Raw genomic sequence first — 20169 nt, 5'->3', positions numbered from 1 at the left:
TTACGAAAATGATAATTATAATTTATTTGATTTCTGGAGCTTAGTAGGCCTCCTAGTTAGATCCTTAAAAATATGCTGGATTCTAATTTCTTACCAATTGCGCTGTATGCTGAACTATCACATTGGTATATATTTTCAAAGTAGTTCCCTTAAGTTCACTGGATCATCCTACATCATAGTTTCTCTAGTGCTCTACCAATTGAACGCTCTGAACAATTTGTGATATTAGAGAGTTACAAAGCTACTTACACTGCAGATAGGATGTGCCAATTTAGTCCAGTTGTTTTGCTTTGTGAGAATGAGGGATCAAGTGGTGTTCTACCCCTGTAAGTGTAGATGTGACAAAAATATGTTCATGTTAGCGAGAGACCATTCAAAACACAAGCACCATTAGTTGAAAACGTGAGACTTATTTTCTATGGATTCTTGGATGAATATTTTAAACCAGTTACCTCATATTTTCTGAACTAGGTGTTGCTAAAGTATTGTGCTTTGTTACTCCATTCACAGACGCCTGCAGGTGAGAAAAGAAATTAATATTTGCATTCATGACAAAAATCCTCATTTTAAGGAATGTATAGGAAATAGTATTCAGGAACAGAAAGCAGGGTAGAGGAAAAAGAGACACCACAGTTGGAGTTTTTAGAGGAGTCACACATTCTTTAGGTGCCTTTGAAGAACTAGGAGCAACTCTTGAACTTCCAATCTTCCGTATAGCTGGGTACTAAATTTATCAAATTCTCTGGCATGAATAAATATATCAGATACCTGAAGGGTTGACAGTAGTACCTATTATCAATTGAAAGACGAAACCTTTCAACTTGCAAACAGCACAGGCAGATCAGCAGTTACCATTTCCGAGCTGCCCCAGTTAGCTTGGAGCTGTTTGATTCAGATCATTCTCTAAAGATGCAATCATTTGCTCAGAATGCTTATAAAATGCTTGTGTTATACTTCTTTCTATGTAAGCCTATACTTGCAATATGTGCCATATTTTTCTTGTGATTAAATTTATATTTTAGTGATAGGCTCAATAATAGATTGAGAGATGCAAAAATTGGTTTCAGGTTCTGACATGAAGCAAGTATATAAGAAAACTCTCTCAGTTCTTGGGTATTAGTGTCACATAGGTGTTGGGCATTCAGCTATAATTTCCTATAATAATTAGTGGATTATTTCCTTCCATCCTATTTGTGTTATTTGTGATTCACTTCAAATGAATTTGCAAACTATTTTCCCATATTATTCTAATATACATTGCAGGTATGCAAAAAAAAAAAAAAAAAAAGAGAAAAAAAAAAAAAAAAAAAAAAAACTAAAAGAGAAAAACAACATGGTTGTCTACTTAAGTTGATGCAAACTCAACCTAAACTAATTTAGCTAAATCATAGAAAGAAAAAAGTTATCATGGGGTATTCTCAGATGTTGGATAGAGACAATGGATGATTCATTGAACAATCACAAGTTGTTTATACATAAAACACATTACAAAAGAGCAGTAAGTGAGCTACACTGCTTCTAAATCTCCTAGCCATTTCCATCAAAAGTTACATCACAAGTTGTTTATACACAGCTACACACACTAAACACATTACAAAAGAGTAGCAAGTGATCTAGCTAGAATGCTTCCAAGTATCCTAGCCATTTCTATCATAAGTTAACATACTTACATGCCATCAAAACACAAGCTCTCAAAGGCTCGTCAAAAAAGAGAGGGCTGCAAGTCCAGGGAAAGGCCAAGAGTGTCCCAAAAGCTGCAGAGGTTTTGTGATGTGGTATCAAATTATCAATTGGTTAGTTGCACTTGGCGGGTAGTTGATGCTAAACCCCCCGTGTTTAAGTTTTCCGGGTGTGGATCATCAGTTAATAAGTCTTTCAAAACATTATCTTCAGAACTAAGATTAGAATCAATAAGAGTTTTGTGAAAAGAGATTTTCTTGGCCAATTCCTTGCACCTGGCTGTAAGAGAAGCAGTTTTTGCTTCCTTTGCTGCCAAATAGCGACGGAGTTGCGTAGCATACATATTATTCTGTTGCAATTCCGCTGAAATCCGGGCAGATTCTTGGTTAAGACCATGGACGGTAAGTCTAGCTGTAGCATCTGCGTACTTCAGTTCCAGCCATGATAGATCCAACCCCACAGATTTGCAATCCATTATTAGATCTCTAGCCAGATTGATATTATGCATAGGAATTTGGCTAATGCTTTTTTCTTCAATAGATTTGATGAGACTCGCAAGGGCATCCAAGTACACCCTCTGAAAATATGCACTTTTCACTCTAAAACTATCAAAAGTCTCCGGATATGTGTGAAATATGCAATCAAGGTACGGAATGCTACGGAACCTACATTTATAACCGTGCCACTGCACTAATTCGTTAATGCCAATGTTCTCCTTTGGAGGTGGAGGAAGGGGCGGCGTAAGACTGGTGTTGGGTAGTGAAGCACCTGCTGATGAAGCTGTAGCGGGGGCTACATTTATATTTTCAGCTTCTGGCGCATTCAAGTTGATGTCCTCCGAGTTTAAGTGCCTATTACTAGCACTATCTTGGATCTTGATGGGCTTGGGGACCTATAAGTAGGAACTAGAGTAAGTGGCTAAAAACAAACACAAACGATAAGCAGACAAAGATTGTGAAAAGGGAAAATTAAGTAATACCACTCTCATGCGCTTCCACTTGGGTGGCCTACGGTTGATCAATGGAGGTTGCCTTTTGCGCTTTTGTGGAGCTTTCAAGGAAACGTCATCTTCGAATATAGGGACTGCTTCCAATGGTTGAGGAGAGCCCGAAGGAAAGGCAAACAACTTCAAAATCTTAGCCCAATACTTACGGAAGTGTGCAGTGTACCTACCTTGGCGTTTACATGAAGGCATAGTGAAGCTAGCAGGATATTGACTAAGTACAAGTTTGTGACTACTGCGAAATCTAGCGCAGCTGGAAGTATATGATCCTTGGCAACTGGTAGACTCTGGTACACCTTGGTCATATCCAAATTGGCGAGCAATCCTTGTAGGATTGTACGCAACAGCTCCTTTTCCAGTCTCAGTTATGTAGGGAAGAACACATTTGCAGACAATTGCAATGAACTTCAAAGTTTTGAAGTTGAAGTCATCCTTCAGCACTGCCACAACATCTTCAGGACCCCCACAAATCCTTGGAAAAACAATGCCGTCTAGCTTAACACCATAGGGACGGGCACAGAAGTTTTCAAATCCATCAATATAGTCGCCCAATTTACAGGGAGTGGTGAGGTTGGTCCACCTCAATGCACGACTAAGGCTCCGAGTCTTGCCATTTTCATCTTTTTCGCAAAAGGTTTTGGGAGGAGGGGCATAGCTTGGGAAGCGCTCAAACAGAAACAAAGTCAAGAATGAACAAGAAACATAAGTAGTGACTTCATAGCGACCGAGAGACCGAGCACAATCTTGCTTCAGCATATCCAACCTGTAGTATAAAGTACCAAGAAACATGGGGGCAAGAGGCAATGTGCGGCCACGAGAGAGAACGGCAGCCAAAGGGAACACTCTCTGGTTAATTGCACCATCGGGTTTGCCTTCAAAAATAAACCTATCTAACCAGTAAGATAAGAACGCAGCTAGCTCATACCGTTTTCCATATTGAGGCCCTGTGACACTTCTACGGGGAGAACCAATCTCATTAGAAATTGGTTCATAATCTCGGAAGAAGTGTCTTAGCCACTGGGCATGAGTTGGGTATTTTGACAAACACGTAGAAGGTGAATACAGAAGAACAGAGCCTTGGAAGCGTGAGCCCCATTGTGCCGCCTCTGTGGCGGCGCTACGCAAGGCCTCAACAATTTCCTGGTCCTCTTTGGATGGTCCGTTAGCTATGCCGAAGACGGGAAGATAGAATAATTCACAGACATCTTCCAAAGAAGGTGAGAACTCACCCCAAGAAGCCACAAATGTGTGAGTCTCGCTGCACCACCTTGAAAGGAGCACACCTAGGTTTGCTTGATCAATCTGAACCGTCAGAGATGAAAAAAGTTGAACGGGTTTATAGATATTAACCTTATTGAGAATGTCACGATAAGCCTCATTGTCGAGTATATATCGTGACCAAAATACCCAGTCAGATTCTCCTGGACGACTGGTATTGGTAGTAGCAGCAGTACTTGTGTATTGGAGAAAGTAGTATGGGGAATCTCCTCCTTCAATCAAAAGACGAGGAATGGAAGAAGCTGGCAATTGATGATGAGCAGTGGTCTCGCTCGCCTCTATTTCAGGTTCCAACAGTAGGGGTTCGGCGTCTGTGTTGATGGAGGATTCGGGATAAGTGGTGACTTTGTCCCAAAACTGGTCGCCATTTTCAAGGTTTGGAGCTCGGCCCAACTCCGACGGCGGAGGGGGCTGATCAGGAACAGGACCATCGGAGCCGGTCAAGAGTTTAACCGGCATGGATGGAAAGAGGGTGGAAAGAAAAAATGAATAACGGCCAAAGGAATCAGAGAAACAGAAGTGGAAAAGGAAAAATACAGAGAAGAGAGAAGGAGGGTCCTACTCTGTCACTGTGCGTCTGCCAACTTGGAGATGCTTTCTGTAAGTATCTCTTGGTAGTTGGTCTGTTTGTCTTGTCAGTTGTCATTCATAAATTTCTTGTTGATTGATTCATTTATTTATTTTTGTGTATTTTCTAAATCAATAAGTTGAAGCAAATACATACTTAATTACCAATAAGTTATCGTTAGGAAGTACAAATACACAATACAAATATACCACATGACATGATAATAAACAAATTTAAAGAAAATAGAATACAGATCAATATAATAAAAATTAATAAATTATATTTTTATATCCAAAATATTAATTTTTGGTCAACTTTTCTAAATTCAATCACTGTAGATTAAAAAACAACTAAATATAATTTTTTACCACACGGATCATGGATTCATTCATACGGTGGTGAAAATAATTATTTTTTTTACTTTTTATGTACATAAAATGATCATATCTGAAATGAAAAAAATGAGATTCATGTAGAAAATTTCAAATAATTAAAAAATGACTTGTTTATTGTAAAAATGAGCGTGTTGAATTATGTTCTTAGATTTAGTTATCTATCTAATGTTTTTTTTTTCCTCTTTCTTTCTTTTTGGTTTCTGTTTTTTAATATTTAAATACCATTTTCATGTCATGTTATCATATTGTGATCATGTTCAAATGAAATATACTACATGTGGAGCTCAAACCCTTGCCTTCTGGTCGAGAATGATAGGTCATACCACTTATGCCAATGGTCCCGTAATAGAATTACTCGATCGATCTTAGTTCTAAAAGAATTCCTATCAGAATGCAACCATTTTGGGTAGCTCAGTCTTGATGTACAGTAATTATCATGATCCATAGTATCTATTAGTAAAATGCAATACCACTTGTTTCTACTGATAAACAACCATTTTAGGCTGTGAAGTGAGAAAATGGAAAATACAGACAAGATTGAAGAAAACCAGACAGCGGAACAAAAGAGAAAATGGAAAATACAGACAGGATGGAAAAAAACCCAGTAAAAGGAAGTGAGAGTGGATCCAAATGTGGGAGTATCTTTCTCTCTCTATTTATACATAGGCTCATTTATGGGTATATGACACAATATGTGGGGTGGTCAAAGGTCAAACCCAATTCCAAGCTTATTTTACATAATTATAGGAAGGAGGTTTACTGTGTCGTTCTGTTTTAGTTTTTGTCTTTTGCAAAAGAATTTTCTTAGACTTTTAATTTGCATTGCAATTGATTTTGTTGATATTCCTTGGCATTTTTAGTTATGTTCTTTATGTAGTACTTTATTTTATGACAAGGTTGAGAATTCAAACCTGCTAAATGTGTATTAATATAGTGTTTTATTAAAAACGATGATGTTGATGATGTTGAACTCTGTGATATGGTTTAAATTATGTTCATGTTTTTCGATATTCAAATGGCTTCATGTCTTCTTGGTAGATTGTGATGGTGTTTGAGTGAAATATACCACTCCTGGTTGCTATGATTCTGGATGGATGATTGAAATGAGCTTTATCTAAAATTTATTAGCGTGTTCGCACGGTTTTTGTTCCCTACGCCGGTCGATGGACTCTTCGCGGGCGTGTCAGAGTATTTGTACAAAATACCCAAAATATGTAATTGAACACCAGCCTATCCCTTTTTCCGATGGCTGACTCTCAAGCGATTGTGTGGGAGAGAGACTAGTAAGAACTTCCACCAAGGTTCTTTTATGCCTTGTTTGTAGCAAGGACTTTTTAGAGTGTCTAAAGAAATGCAACGGCTGATGAATGTTTGAACGGATGGAATGGCCGAGTGAAGACAGGCGGCAAGAACTTAATCGATCGCCGGCCGAACGTGATGGCGAGAACTTAATCAATCGCCATCAGCCAAACACAATGGCAAGAATTTAATCGATCGCCACTGAAACGTGATAGCAAGAATTTAATCAATTGCCATCAGCCAAGTAATGACAAGAATTTAATCAATTGTCACTACGATTCAATGGCAAGAATTTAATCAATTGCCATTGAATTGAAAGCTTAACTAAAATTGCGTAATTAAAATTGGCATAATTGAAATTGAAAGAAAGTAAATGGCTGAATTGAAATAGTTGACAATGATCTAATCAATTGCCATTAAATTGAAATAAAGAAATTGATAGGAAAAAATGACGTAGAGTCAATTGAAAACATTTTTAGTTGAAATGCATGTTTTGTGGTGGTGCTGAACGAATTGGAAACGGAGTACAATACTTCTATTTATAGAAGTTCTATCTCAACTTATTTTCCTAATTAATTGCTAGAAAATCTCTTTTGCTTCAATCATTTTCTTTTGAAATTCAAACTGAGCTACGGCCCAACATTCCTCGCCTTCAATATCGATGCTCCAGTTTCAATGGGAAAGTCTTTACTGAAATCTCTCTTTTCCTTGATTTGCTTTACTTTGTTGCTGAAAATAGGTCGTATTCCAGTATTCTTTCACGTCTCTTCTCCTCTTGTTTCGTCTTGCTTCAAATAGAATACCTTTGTTGAAGAAAATATTGATTGCTAAGAAGTCGGTAGAAAGCTGCTGGAAGATTGCTAGTAAGTTGCTGATTTTTAGCAACTTCTTTCTTCAAGCTTGACTGAAATATTTCCCTTAAATGGCTGGAAGACCATTTATAGCCTTGACCCATACACTCACGTGGCTGCCCCTTCTTTTTGAATTTCATTTCCATAAGGATTCAATTTCCTTTCTCATAACTAAATCCCTATTTTTTAGGAACTTAATTATGTCACCTTAGCCAACCTCTTCCAATGTTCTATTTCTAATGAAATTTCCTTTTGAAATTAATACAAGTCTCAGTTGTTTAGTAACAACCCTTTTGGTGAGGTGGCTGAATATATAGATATCCTCCTAAATCTTCTCCTACTATTTCTCCATTGGCCGACCATTCTTGGACATGCTCAACACTTATCGGCTTCCCATTGGTCCACGTCGCTGCTGAAGTGGCTGCCAAGTTTTGGTGCCAACAAATGCCCCCTGAATTTCAAATGCTTTTATCACTTATGATACGAAGCGTTTGAAATTTGAATCGGCCTAAAATTGTAATTCAAATTTTGGTAATAAATCCTTTTCCCAACCACCTGCTTTAATGGTTATCTTTCCCAATTAAAGACTACACTAATCTGCTATTACATCCAGCAAGTATTTAGCTTGATGCCCTCTAATCCCTAAAATCATTCTTCTTCCCTTAAACTTTCTATCTCTGAAATTCTTTCTCGGCAAAATCGTTCCTGACGTCCTCTATGGCTCCTAAGAAAACTAAATCAACTGATTCCACCTCTATCCCTCAACCTTCCGATCCTTCAACTCATGGCAACATCATAGAAAAATCCCTAAAAACTCTATCTCCTTACAAATACTGTCTCAATACCCTTATCGATCTTCGTACTGATTTCAAAGGCTTAGGTCCTGCTTTCCTTGACGAAGCTCCTTCATCAATCTCACCTTTCTATCCTTCGGCCGACGTTCTTCCATTCCTTCAAACCTTCCCTCCTAATGAAAATGGCAGTTTGCCACACTTTCATTTTAGAACATGGCATAGCCCAAATGATGCTTGGATCAATTGGGTCGACCGGGTTGGAGCTGTGAAGGGAGAAATATGGAAGGATTGTGGCATACATGATGCCATTCAGCTAAGTAAAACTAACATCGCCCAAGACAGAGCCTTGATGATAGCAGCCATGTTTAATTGGTCGACCACCACCAACTCCTTACACTTGAAGTGTGGCATGATGGCTCCAACCATTCAAGACGTGTGCTATCTAACCGGCCTCAAACCCTTTGGGATTGATGTAAGTACCTTATTGGTAGAAGAGGATTCTCCTTTCATCTTCCCTTCAAAGCAAACTGGAACCAAGTCATCTGAATCCTCTTATGGCAAATACTTAACTTACACCATGGATCCTCGCGTCCCTGTGAATGATACTGAACATATTGCCTTCTTGTTGGCCTGGCTGAACAAGTTTCTTTTATGCGTACCGGCCTTTCAAGTCATAAAGGATTTCATTCATGTGGCCGTTGCCCTTTCAAGAGGTAAACACCTTGCTCTTGCCCCCTTGGTGCTTTCTCATTTATATAGAGGGATGACTTGCTTACCTCCAACTTCGGACACTATGGTGGTCCCCTCTGGTTATTTCAAATTTGGCTTCAAGTGTACTTTCCTGAGCTCGGACCTGTGGTGAGGCCTTCAGCCAATGACCCATTACTTTCTGTAAGTTACGCATCGGCCGTACCTAAATCCCATTCGTTTGGAGATTGCTTCAATTTCTTTTACTCCGGTTGTGAACAGAGGACTATCAGCCAATTCCTTCCATTTTCTCATTGCTCACAAGCACCTCGATGGCTGACTCCTCCTCAAGGAGTGTCTACCAAAAAATCAGCTGATAAGCATTCGGCCATGTGGGTTAGTTTCTTACTTTCAAGAGACCTTCACTTCAACACTGGCCCTCTAGGCACAGTAAACTCAAAAGTTGGAGTTGAGTTCTACAATCCAAACCAACTTGCTAGGCAATTTGGTCTGACTCAAATGATCCCCATGCCCCCTTATTTCTCTTTCAACAAAAACTTCCATAGGCGTGTGGTATTTCCAGATGACTCCTATGTAAAGAACGTGTCCTCCCGGTTCTCAAATCTGCAAGCCGGATTCCAATTCCAACCCTTCATCAAAAACCCAGCCTCAGATTCTAGTTTTGATCAATGGTGGTCTTCTTACATTACTTCTACAAAGACGGCTGATAGCCAGTCACTTGTTGTTAAAATATTGGAATCTTTTAAGTTCATATCTGTGGCCTTTGAAGGGGCATTCATAATTTCCCGGGCCGTTACTCCAAAGAAAATGCCTCAAAAAGATCCTCCCAAAGATAAAAAATAAACGGCCAAGAAACTCCCTTTCTCTCAGCCAGCAGATGCTCCAACAAGGACCAATAAAGAGAGAAAATCTAAGGCCAAAGCCACTGCCAGCCTTCTCAAAGGTACGATCTTCCTTTACTTGTATATATATATTAAAAACTTTTAATTGAATTTCTCTTACCCCCCCCCCCCCCTTTTTTTTTTGCAGATTCAGACAGTGGAACTTTATCAGCCTCGCCTAATCCAGAAAACGTTGAGCCCTAAGATGATGAAATTTCCTCCAGCCAACCTCCTCAGCCTTCAATAACTGAATCAGCCATCATCCCTGATGTTCCTCCAATTCCTCCAAAGGTAAAAGTTTTATCTATTAACATACAAAGATAATCATATCGGCCCAATTATTAAAATATTTAGCCAATATTGATTTCCAATTCTCGGCCACAACTATTATTGGCCGAGACAAACTTTAATAAAGCTTCCATCTCCAGGGAAAAAGAAAGAAAACAACTGCTCATGGCACTTTAAAAAAAACAAGATTGAGCAAACGTAAGAAACACGAAGTGGAAGAAAATTTAGAAAACCCACATCCTACAGAAGACATGGCCGATGATCCCATAATTAATGTGGCTGACACTCCTTCTGATCATTCCTCAGATGAAAAAGAGGTAAAGATAACTATACTTGAAATTTCCAAACTTTTCAATTAATATGGTCCTTAATTTCTTCTCTTTTGCAGCAATCTCCTCTTCTTGACTTGGTCTATAGCCCAGTTAGAAATTTCAGCCCTCTGAAGGATTTTCATGATCCCATTGAGGTGCCCTTCAATGTTCAAGTTACTCCTGCTAAAACTTTATCCCAGGGAGATAGCACAGCGGTTTAGCCAGAATTTCCTCCTCCAGAAACTAGTCATCAGCCACTCTTAGTGACAGACATAGCCGAATCATCTAAGGTATTGACTATCTCATATCCCAAAAAAAAAAATTAAGATCTAATCTTTCCTCATTTTGTCAGGTGATGTATGAGAAAACTCAAATTGTTCCTTTATTTCCTCTACAAAAAGCTCCTGTTTCATCTCTACTGGCCTTGAGCAATTTCTTTAAGGATGTGGTGGCTTCAGTGACCGAAGAGAAAGAAAGTGAATCTTCTGGAGCCACCCCAGTCACTTCAGCCAATATCCCTATATAATCCTTAGAAGAGACCAAAAAATCTTTACTTGAGATTTTGAAAAGAGATGCTGCTGATCTTCCTAATTTTGAAAGTGAGCTCACAGCAGTGTTTTCTACACTCAGCCAGTACCCAGACTTTCCGGTTGATCTTCAAGCCACTATTGCTACCTTTAAAGGCCAACTACCAACTCTGACCGATGATATTTTCCAAGCCAATGAAGCAATCAACCAATTCAACAAGAGTAAAAACAGGAAGGATACCCTTGCTAACCAATTGTTAATTCAAGCTTCCTCCTTTGAAAGAGTGAATACAGAGTTCATCGGCCTTGAGGAAAGAGAACATGTCCTTCAGAAAGAGATCGACCAGATCCATGCTCGTAAGGCCATCTTGTCTGCTGAAGCTGCCACATTGCAGTTTGAAGCTCAAGACCTTGCTCACGAGCATGCAAATCTTCGTGGAGAATTACCTCAATTGGAAGAGTCAAAGAGGCAGGCCATGGTGGCCTTCAATCGGTCCTTAGTTATTTGAGCCGATTTCAAGGAAAAATTTGCAAGCATATGAATTTTTTTTATATTAGCTTCCTTTTGTGGCCATCTTAGTGTATGATCTTTAAATGATGTAATCTTTTACACTTCAATGAATAAATGGCCTCTTTTGTTACTCCAAACAAGTATCAACATTTTAGCGAGAAAATTTTTATTAAAATAGCCAAATCAGCCTAGAAAAATAGGCCGATTTTTATTACATAAAGGTACACATGGTCAGCCATTAGTACTGGCTAACACTAATTTTCCCTTTCAAAGATTGCCGGTACGTACCTCTTGAGGTACTTGCCATTAATGGGATAGTCATGTAATCGGCCACTGAAATACTTCAGCCTATATGCTCCTCCACTTAAGACTTGATGGACTAAGTATGGCCCTTCCCATTTTTGGGACCACTTCCCATATTTCCTATCGACTTTACCCACTGGCAAAACAACTTTCCAAACCAAATCTTCTTCAGCAAAAGACTTAGGTTTTACCCTCTTGTTGTGGATCCTCATCACCTTCTTCTTGTGAGCTATGATATGATCCAAGGCATCCCTTCTAACTTCATCCAAATCTTCCAATTCTACCAACATTGCTTGAGTATAATCAGCTGGAGTTAGATTATTTTGAAAAGCAACTCTGGCTGATTTAACCTTCATCTCCATAGGCAGAACAACATCATGACCATAAGTTAACATGTATGGTGTAACTCCTGTGCCTATTCTTTTTGAGTTCCTATAAGCCCATAAAGCTTCAGACAAAGTCTCATGCCACCTTCTTGGCTTATCTTTGATCATTTTTTCAATGATCTCTATTAAAATTTTGTTTGATGATTCGGCCTGGCCATTTGCTTGAGCATAGTATGGCGTAGAGGCTGACATATGAATATTCATGTTGTGGCCGAATTGTAGTACATCAGTTGCCCTAAATACTGTTGCATTGTCTGAAACAAGTGTTTCTGGAATCCCAAATCTGTGGATGATATTTTGTTCCATGAAATTAATCACTGTTTGCTGATCAACCGCTTTGCAAGCCTTAGCCTCAACCCATTTAGTAAAATAATCTGTGGCAACAATCACCTAGTGATGGCCTTCGCTTGATGGTGGATTAATTTTACCAATAAGGTCAAGGCCCCAACCTCTGAATGGCCAAAGTTTGATTATTGGTTGTAATTCTTTTGCTGGTACATTTTGAATCGGCCCGTGTCTTTGACAAGCTTGACAACCTTTTGAGTAATCTATGCAATCTTTCCTCATTCTTGGCCAATAATATCCATACCTGCGAATCAACCATCTCATTTTAATCCCAGCTTGGCGAGCCCCACAGCTGCCCTCATGTACCTCGGCCATAACCTGAAGTGATTCCTCCTTGCTTATGCATTGTAGTAAGAGCCCATCTTCTAACCCTTTTCTGTATAGATCCCCATCTAGAAGCACAAAGTTGATCGCTTTTCTTTTAATACTTCTATCAGCCTTGATGTTTGGATTTCGAAGAAACATTATAAATGGTAACCTCTAGTCATCGTCGGCCAAATCTTCTACATCAATTGTCCAAGTATCAAACAACATAGTATTTCTCAATTCGGCCCATGGCAAAGATCTTCGTGTTATCTTTATCAACTGATCTTCTATTCCGACTGGTACTCTTATTCCTGAGGCTGCTTGGGCCATGCTGTTGGCCTCCTTATTCTGCCCTCTCGGCCAGAACTTAAGTTGAACATTATCAAATTGATTAATTAATGAAGTGGCCAGAGAATGAAACGGCCTTAATTGCCAACTTAGGCACTTAAAATCTTCAGAAATTTGGCTAAGGACTAAGTTTGAATCTCCCAAAATCTTTACATCTCTAACAGCCATTTCAATTAAAATCTCCAGGCCGATTATAAGCGCTTCATATTCGGCCTGATTATTTGAACATTTAAAATCTAAAAAGAAAGAGAATGAAGCCTTTCTGCCAGCTGGCAAAATAATAACAATACCTGCTCCTGCTCCATCAGCCGTGCTTGATCCATCAAACATCAAGATCCAAGGAGTTAAGAATATAGCTGATGACTCCAATTCATTATAAACCCATGGATCAATATCAGTTAAAGGACGATCGGCCAAAAAATCAGCCAGAACCCTTCCTTTTACTGATTTTTGTGGGACGTAGATAAAATTGAATTCCATCAAAGCCAAAGCCCACTTACCTATTCGGCCAGTGATCAATGGCCTTGATAGCATATACTTGATCACGTTAGTCTGACAAAGAATGTAAACATCAACAGGCCGCATGTATACTCTTAACTTCATGGCCGAATAGTACAAAGATAAACAAAGCTTCTCAATTGAGGAATATCTGCATTCTACATCAGTTAGTACTCTACTCAGGTAGTAGACAGCCTGCTCCTTTCCATGTTCATTGTCTTGTGCGAGCATACTACCAATTGATTCTTCTGCGGCCGATAAATAAAGCTTTAATGGCCACTTCTTTCTTGGAGGCATTACAACCGGGGGGTTTGCCAAATACTCTTTTATTTTGTCAAAAGCCTTCTGATGGGATTCGTCCCAATGAAATTTCTCATGTGACTTTAATTTTACTAAAGTCGAAAAGACATGCACTCGGCCAGCATGGTTAGAAATGAATCTTCTAAGAAAACCTACCTGGCCGAGGAACCTTTGCACTTGTTTTTTGTTGGCTGGGGCCCTAGCATTTATAATAGCTTTGACCTTGTTCTGATCAACTTCAATACCTCGTTTGTGTACCAAGAACCCCAAGAAATTCCCGACTGAAACTCCAAATGCACACTTCAATGGGTTCATTTTCAATTTGTGGACCCTCATCCTTTCAAAGGCCCTTTTCAAGTGTTCCAAATGCTGTCTCTTGGCCGATGATTTCACAACTACATCATCTATATAAATTTCCATGAATCGGCCAATCATATCATGAAAGATAGAATTCATTGCCCTTTGATAAGTAGCCCCAGCATTTTTTAGGCCAAATGGCATCACAATCCACTCAAAAGTACCAATTGGCCCAGGACATCTAAAAGTCGTTTTATGAACATCTTCCTCGGCTAACTAGATTTGATTATAACCTGAATGGCCGTCCATAAAAGACAATATTTCATGCTTAGCGGCCGAATCAATAAGTTGATCGGCCACAGGCATTGGATATTCATCTTTTGGAGTGGCATTATTTAAATTGCAAAAATCCACACAAACTCTAAGTTTGCCATTCTTCTTCGTTACCGGAACAACATTAGAAAGCCATTCAACATACCTAACTGTTCGAATAAATCCTGCCTTAAGAAGTCTCTCAATTTCTTCTTTAATTTTGAGCATTACTTCCGAAGACATCCTTCTTGGTGGTTGTTTATATGGCTGAAAATCTTTCTTGATCGGTAATCTATGTTCTACCAATTTTCTAGACAGGCCAGGCATCTCTTCATAACTCCAAGCAAAGCAATCCTTATATTCATTTAATAATTTAATCAAATCGGCCTGGAATTTAGGCTCAAGCAAAGCACTAACAAATAATGGCCGATTATCTTTATTAGTACCAACATTTATTTCCAATAAAGGATATTGCACCTCTACTTTATTATCTTCCATCCTGGAAGGGGCTGACTCCAAATCTTCAAGTTGGATTGCATCCAGCTTTTCGAAACCTTCTTCAATTATATCGGCCGTGCTGGCCGATACCTCTTCATATAGCTGTTCTTCTCTGGCCAGTCTCTTCTCAGCCAGATATGCTTTCAGTCTTATGCAAGCGGCCCTGAAAGCTTGCCGCTTCTTTTCTTCATTGGTTTTGTGATCCATCAGTAACATCTTCAATGTCCTTGATGGTCGACCTGAAAATATCAATTTTCGGCCGAGCTGCTTCTGCCAATAATTCTTTAATATCAGCATTAATTAAATTCTTCTTCATTGTTGCTGCTGCTGGTCGTCCCATCCTGTTAATGCCAACATATTTGATAGGTACAACAGTTTCATCATAAAGAGCAGCCTCAGCCGAATACACCCTAGCTATAAAGGGTTTATTATCGGCCTCAACAATTTTTACCTCATTTCCATCCCAAAAAATCAACATTTGATGCAAGGTTGATGGGATGCACATGTTAGGATGAATCCAATCTCGGCCTAAAAGGAGATTATAGGCCGCGGTTGAATCAATGATAAAGAAAGCCGTAAAGGATGTCTTACCGCCAATAGTAATTTCCAAAGGTAGAATACCTTTAGTGTTACTAGATCCTCCATTAAAACCACTGATGGCCACGTCGGTTGGAACTACATCATCCATGGTTTTACCCAATTTCTTCAAAGTAGTTGATGGAATGACATTCACCACCGAACCATTGTCAACCAAAACCCTATTGATTGGCTGACCCTCAACCCATACTTTAACATACAACGGCCTCAACTGCTGTGTCATGGACAAAGGTGGTTTTTCAAAAATGATTTTATCGGCCTTAGATGGCTGATCCTGAGAGATCAATCCTATCCCGGCCGATGAACTTGTCGAATCGTTCTTAATTTCTGAAGATTCAGCCTTTTCTTCCTGCTTGGCTGACTCAACATCCCTGTTCATCGTTGGTTATATCCTTGCTTCAAACACAGAAGGCAAAACAAATACCATGTTACAATTTACCTTATCCGGGAGAGAACCAAAACGAATTCTGTACTTGGCCGCGTGTTTTGGATCCTGGTCGGGCTGATCATCTTTTTCTTCATAAAAGCATGCATTATTCTCAAATGATGTAGCGACCTCCATGTCTTCAGCCACCACTGGTTCATTTTTCCTTTCTAGTTGATCATGGTCGATCTTGTCTTCTTTCCTTTTGAGTTCTGCATTTTTCCTTTGCATCCTCCTTTTTTGGGTACGTGTAGGAGGCTGCTTAGGAAACTTTGGGTGACTTACTCGAGTCCATCTGCCATGGCCAACCAAAGGAGGTCTAACCGTTCTTACACGGCTAGATTCTTCTCCTTTTTGAACCCATATTTCTGACTGAATTGTTGGTTTCCTTTTGAAACTAGGATAAAAATGTTGTTCTGGCAGAACTCTATCGGCCACCGATGACCGAATGATTCTCACTGCCCTCGGCCCATTTTCACTAAATATTGATCGATTGATTTCTTCGTGATTCTGTCTAGGCTGATGGCCTAACCTTTCATGGACACTGCGCTTTCTGGTTGATTGGAAATAGCCCCTCTTGTCTGAGTCATTCCTTCGGCCTTTGCAATTTGGACAACAACCATGGTTGATGAGGGCAATTTGAGCTTCTCTTAACTGAATTTCCAAGTCCTTAACTTTCTGCTCATCATTACTGACCGATGAACTACCAAGAACTTTTGGTAATCTTTCTTGTCTACCATTATCAGCTGCTTTTTCAGTTGCCAGGCTGATTACATTGGTACTGACAATATTAGGGAATGGATCGCCATCGACCCCCATTACATCTGGCTTCTTTTCAGGGAATTTCAATACACCTTCATCGATAGACTTCTGCAATACATTTCTAAATATATAACAATTGTTAGTAGTATGATTCCATGAATTATGAAATTTGCAAAACTCTCTTCCTTTTAAATCATTGGTCGATGGTATATTGTGTCCTTTTGGCAGAACAATTTGTTTGTCGGCCAACAAATGATCAAAAATTTGTTCTGTTTTGGCCAGATCAAACGTATAAACCTTACCAGTATCAGCCGTACCCTTCCTGGCCGATGAAGTCGATGGCTGAGTACCACTGGTGGATACATTTGGTTTTGTTAAAGCGTCACATACATAAGGTTTCTTTAGAATGACTTCGGCTAAATTAGCTTCAAAATCTTCCTCTTCAACCACATCAGTTGAATAAACTTCATAGTTGGGGTCCCTATAGTACGTACCTTTAGAGGAATTTTTTCGTTCTTTCTCCTCTTTGAGAACCAACTCATACTTGGTAGCTTTCTCGGCCAGGTCATACATGTCACGAAATGGAACTCATTCAAACCTCTTTCGAAGTTCAAAATCAAGGCCGTTCAAAGCCAAACGAATGTACTCCTGTTCTGGAAGAGGTACACGACATCTTAATCTTGCTCTCCTGAATCTTGCAATGAATGTCTCGACCGATTCACTAGGCAATTGACTTAGTCTGGATAAATCGGCCAGAGTAGGTTCTGTCTCCGTACGGTAGAACTGATTGTGGAATAATTCCTCCATCTGTGGCCAATTAAAAACAGAGTGAGGAGGTAGACGAATATACCATGAAAAAGCTGCCCCTGTCAAAGAGTTAGGAAAAAGTCTCAATTTCAACCACGGGCTAACACTGGCCTCTCCACATTGAACCGTGAATCGGCCAATGTGTTCCACGGTCGATTGATTCCCCTCTCCACTAAAGGTTATAAAGTCAGGAACTTTATATCCTCTAGGGAACTCAACTTGGTCTACCACTTCTAGATAAGGAGTTCTATAAATTGGTCGGCCGGCACCTCTAAGTTCCAGGCCATATTCTTCTGTGAGTAAATCAGCTAATTGTCTTCTATCTAACATGACTTGAGGTGGCTGATTTAATATTGGTGGTACCTGATTAGCCGCTGGTTGATAGCAATTCGGCCAATCATGTGGCTAATTAGCCATATTCTACCCCCCGACCCTACCTGTGGCGGCACATGAGTATACAGTGGGTTCGGTGGCCTCCACCTGATCTGATTGCCCCCCGAGTTCAAAGGCATCCGAGGAGGGTTTGGTAGAATTACCTGTGGCTGCGAACCTACTACTGGTGGCTGATTAGAACCTGCCAACGTAGGCTGAAGATAGCTTTCTGCCCAGGTGAGTAGCGTATGAACCGGCTGACTTGATGTTGCACCTGGTTGGAGTGTCACTACTGGCGGCCATGGCTGTGATGTTTCAATGGCCCTCTCTGGCCGAGCAGCTTGTGATAGATTCGGCTGAGAAGCCGATTCCTGATTGTTGGAGCTGCTAGCTTGAGTCGGCTTGTTCAAAATAAAGGCTGAGAGTTGGGACATATTTTCATGCAAGTCGTTGTAGCGTGCTCCCATCCTTCCCATTACATCTACCAAGGAGCTAACCTGTGCCTGAAGTACGGCTAACTCATCAGTAGGACCTGCTGCAGAGTTCTCAGCCTGTACTAGCTGATCGCCTTCCTCCAAATCTTCATCAGTAGCCACGGCCTTAGAATTTTTTGTGAGCCGCGGCATATTTGCCTCTTTTATAACACTCTAGTAGTGGTCCCACCGGGCGTGCCAAAACGTGTTCGCGCGGTTTTTGTTCCCTACGCCGGTCGATGGACTCTTAGCGGGAGTGCCAGAGTATTTGTACAAAATACCCAAAATATGTAATTGAACACCAGCCTATCCCTTTTTCCGATGGCTGACTCTCAAGCGATTGTGTAGGAGAGAGACTAGTAAGAACTCCCAGCAAGGTTCTTTTATACCTTGTTTGTAGCAAGGACTTTTTAGAGTGTCTAAAGAAATGCAACGGCTGATGAATGTTTGAACGAATGGAATGGCCGAGTGAAGACAGGCGGTAAGAACTTAATCGATCGCCGGCCGAACGTGATGGCGAGAACTTAATCAATCGCCATCAGCCAAACACAATGGCAAGAATTTAATCGATCGCCACTGAAACGTGATAGCAAGAATTTAATCAATTGCCATCAGCCAAGTAATGACAAGAATTTAATCAATTGTCACTACGATTCAATGGCAAGAATTTAATCAATTGCCATTGAATTGAAAGCTTAACTAAAATTGCGTAATTAAAATTGGCATAATTGAAATTGAAAGAAAGTAAATGGCTGAATTGAAATAGTTGACAATGATCTAATCAATTGCCATTAAATTGAAATAAAGAAATTGATAGGAAAAAATGACGTAGAGTCAATTGAAAACATTTTTAGTTGAAATGCATGTTTTGTGTTGGTGCTGGACGAATTGGAAATGGAGTACAATACTTCTATTTATAGAAGTTCTATCTCAACTTATTTTCCTAATTAATTGCTAGAAAATCTCTTTTGCTTCAATCATTTTCTTTTGAAATTCAAACTAAGCTACGGCCCAACATTCCTCGCCTTCAATATCGATGCTCCAGTTTCAATGGGAAAGTCTTTACTGAAATCTCTCTTTTCCTTGATTTGCTTTACTTTGTTGCTGAAAATAGGTCGTATTCTAGTAGTCTTTCACGTCTCTTCTCCTCTTGTTTCGTCTTGCTTCAAATAGAATACCTTTGTTGAAGAAAATATTGATTGCTAAGAAGTCGGTAGAAAGCTGCTGGAAGATTGCTAGTAAGTTGCTGATTTTTAGCAACTTCTTTCTTGAAGCTTGACTGAAATATTTCCCTTAAATGGCTGGAAGACCATTTATAGCCTTGACCCATACACTCACGTGGCTGCCCCTTCTTTTTGAATTTCATTTCCATAAGGATTCAATTTCCTTTCTCATAACTAAATCCCTATTTTTTAGGAACTTAATTATGTCACCTTAGCCAACCTCTCCCAATGTTCTATTTCTAATGAAATTTCCTTTTGAAATTAACACAAGTCTCGGTTGTTTAGTAACAACCCTTTTGGTGAGGTGGCTGAATATATAGATATCCTCCTAAATTTTCTCCTACTATTTCTCCATTGGCCGACCATTCTTGGACATGCTCAACACTTATCGGCTTCCCATTGGTCTACGTCGCTGCTGAAGTGGCTGCCAAGTTTTGGTGCCAACACATAGCAACCTGTTCTTTTTAAGTTCCATAATTTCCAAGTCTTCACTCTTATTTTCATGAGGGAATTCTACTATGGAGTTCAGCCATCATGTTATTTACTCGTCATAGTAGCTTTTAGCACTGACAAATTTCCAAGACCATTTTGCTTTAGAAGTAGCCTGAAATGCAATACCACTTATTTTTTTCTGATCAATGCTGAACATCTGGGCTGTGCTCTCATAAATAATCATTTTAGGCTGTGAAGTCGATGTGAGAGAACGAGTTGGGACTCAACTATTCTTTTTCATGGCATTTTTGGTGCAACTGGTACTGGACAAAGTCGTCTGTCAAGCCAGATAGCTTTGCATTGTGCTATAACTTGGTTTTCTTCCTAGCTTG

The 20169-nt window shown here is 39.7% G+C and overlaps 4 protein-coding genes across 4 annotated transcripts; all 4 read right to left on the bottom strand.

Moving 5' to 3' along the window:
- Positions 1-1332: 1332 nt before the first annotated feature.
- On the bottom strand, positions 1333-4535 carry LOC132315693 (uncharacterized). Its single transcript, XM_059814044.1, has 2 exons — positions 2660-4535; positions 1333-2572 (listed from the first exon to the last, which is right to left on the bottom strand). The coding sequence occupies exons 1-2, from the start codon at positions 4418-4420 to the stop codon at positions 1787-1789; spliced, it is 2547 nt and encodes an 848-aa protein (XP_059670027.1). The 5' UTR covers positions 4421-4535; the 3' UTR covers positions 1333-1786.
- Positions 4536-11348: 6813 nt separating this feature from the next.
- LOC132267529 (uncharacterized) lies at positions 11349-12593 on the bottom strand. The gene is made up of 2 exons (XM_059768684.1): positions 12373-12593; positions 11349-12066 (listed from the first exon to the last, which is right to left on the bottom strand). The coding sequence occupies exons 1-2, from the start codon at positions 12591-12593 to the stop codon at positions 11349-11351; spliced, it is 939 nt and encodes a 312-aa protein (XP_059624667.1).
- Positions 12594-14153: 1560 nt separating this feature from the next.
- LOC132267525 (uncharacterized) lies at positions 14154-15663 on the bottom strand. The gene is made up of 3 exons (XM_059768680.1): positions 15058-15663; positions 14636-14957; positions 14154-14518 (listed from the first exon to the last, which is right to left on the bottom strand). Exons 1-3 carry the CDS (start codon positions 15661-15663, stop codon positions 14154-14156), a joined length of 1293 nt encoding a protein of 430 aa, XP_059624663.1.
- A 1395-nt stretch (positions 15664-17058) lies between these two features.
- On the bottom strand, positions 17059-18275 carry LOC132267524 (uncharacterized). The gene is made up of 2 exons (XM_059768679.1): positions 17814-18275; positions 17059-17640 (listed from the first exon to the last, which is right to left on the bottom strand). The coding sequence occupies exons 1-2, from the start codon at positions 18273-18275 to the stop codon at positions 17059-17061; spliced, it is 1044 nt and encodes a 347-aa protein (XP_059624662.1).
- Positions 18276-20169: the final 1894 nt, after the last annotated feature.

The sequence above is a fragment of the Cornus florida genome, unplaced genomic scaffold (assembly GCF_030987335.1).
Source record: "Cornus florida cultivar Cherokee Brave unplaced genomic scaffold, ASM3098733v1 CherokeeBrave_3.0.0_Hap2_Chr07, whole genome shotgun sequence".
NCBI lineage: Eukaryota > Viridiplantae > Streptophyta > Magnoliopsida > Cornales > Cornaceae > Cornus > Cornus florida.
This window is presented reverse-complemented; position numbering and strand designations above follow the sequence as displayed.

What these genes read in the sequence shown, in the direction of transcription:
- LOC132315693 (XM_059814044.1), bottom strand. Translation starts at nt 4,420, where the DNA reads ATGCCGGTTAAACTCTTGACCGGCTCCGATGGTCCTGTTCCTGATCAG. An exon ending in AGTGGAAGCGCATGAGAGTG is followed by an intron (nt 2,573 to 2,659) that starts GTATTACTTAAT and finishes TCCTACTTATAG; the next exon opens with GTCCCCAAGCCCATCAAGAT.
- LOC132267529 (XM_059768684.1), bottom strand. Translation starts at nt 12,593, where the DNA reads ATGTTTCTTCGAAATCCAAACATCAAGGCTGATAGAAGTATTAAAAGA. An exon ending in ATGAGATGGTTGATTCGCAG is followed by an intron (nt 12,067 to 12,372) that starts GTATGGATATTA and finishes TATCATCCACAG; the next exon opens with ATTTGGGATTCCAGAAACAC.
- LOC132267525 (XM_059768680.1), bottom strand. Translation starts at nt 15,663, where the DNA reads ATGAACAGGGATGTTGAGTCAGCCAAGCAGGAAGAAAAGGCTGAATCT. An exon ending in CTCTTTATGATGAAACTGTT is followed by an intron (nt 14,958 to 15,057) that starts GTACCTATCAAA and finishes AATTATTGGCAG; the next exon opens with AAGCAGCTCGGCCGAAAATT. An exon ending in TTTATTGGAAATAAATGTTG is followed by an intron (nt 14,519 to 14,635) that starts GTACTAATAAAG and finishes GGAGTTATGAAG; the next exon opens with AGATGCCTGGCCTGTCTAGA.
- LOC132267524 (XM_059768679.1), bottom strand. Translation starts at nt 18,275, where the DNA reads ATGCCGCGGCTCACAAAAAATTCTAAGGCCGTGGCTACTGATGAAGAT. An exon ending in TAGTAGGTTCGCAGCCACAG is followed by an intron (nt 17,641 to 17,813) that starts GTAATTCTACCA and finishes GCGGCTAATCAG; the next exon opens with GTACCACCAATATTAAATCA.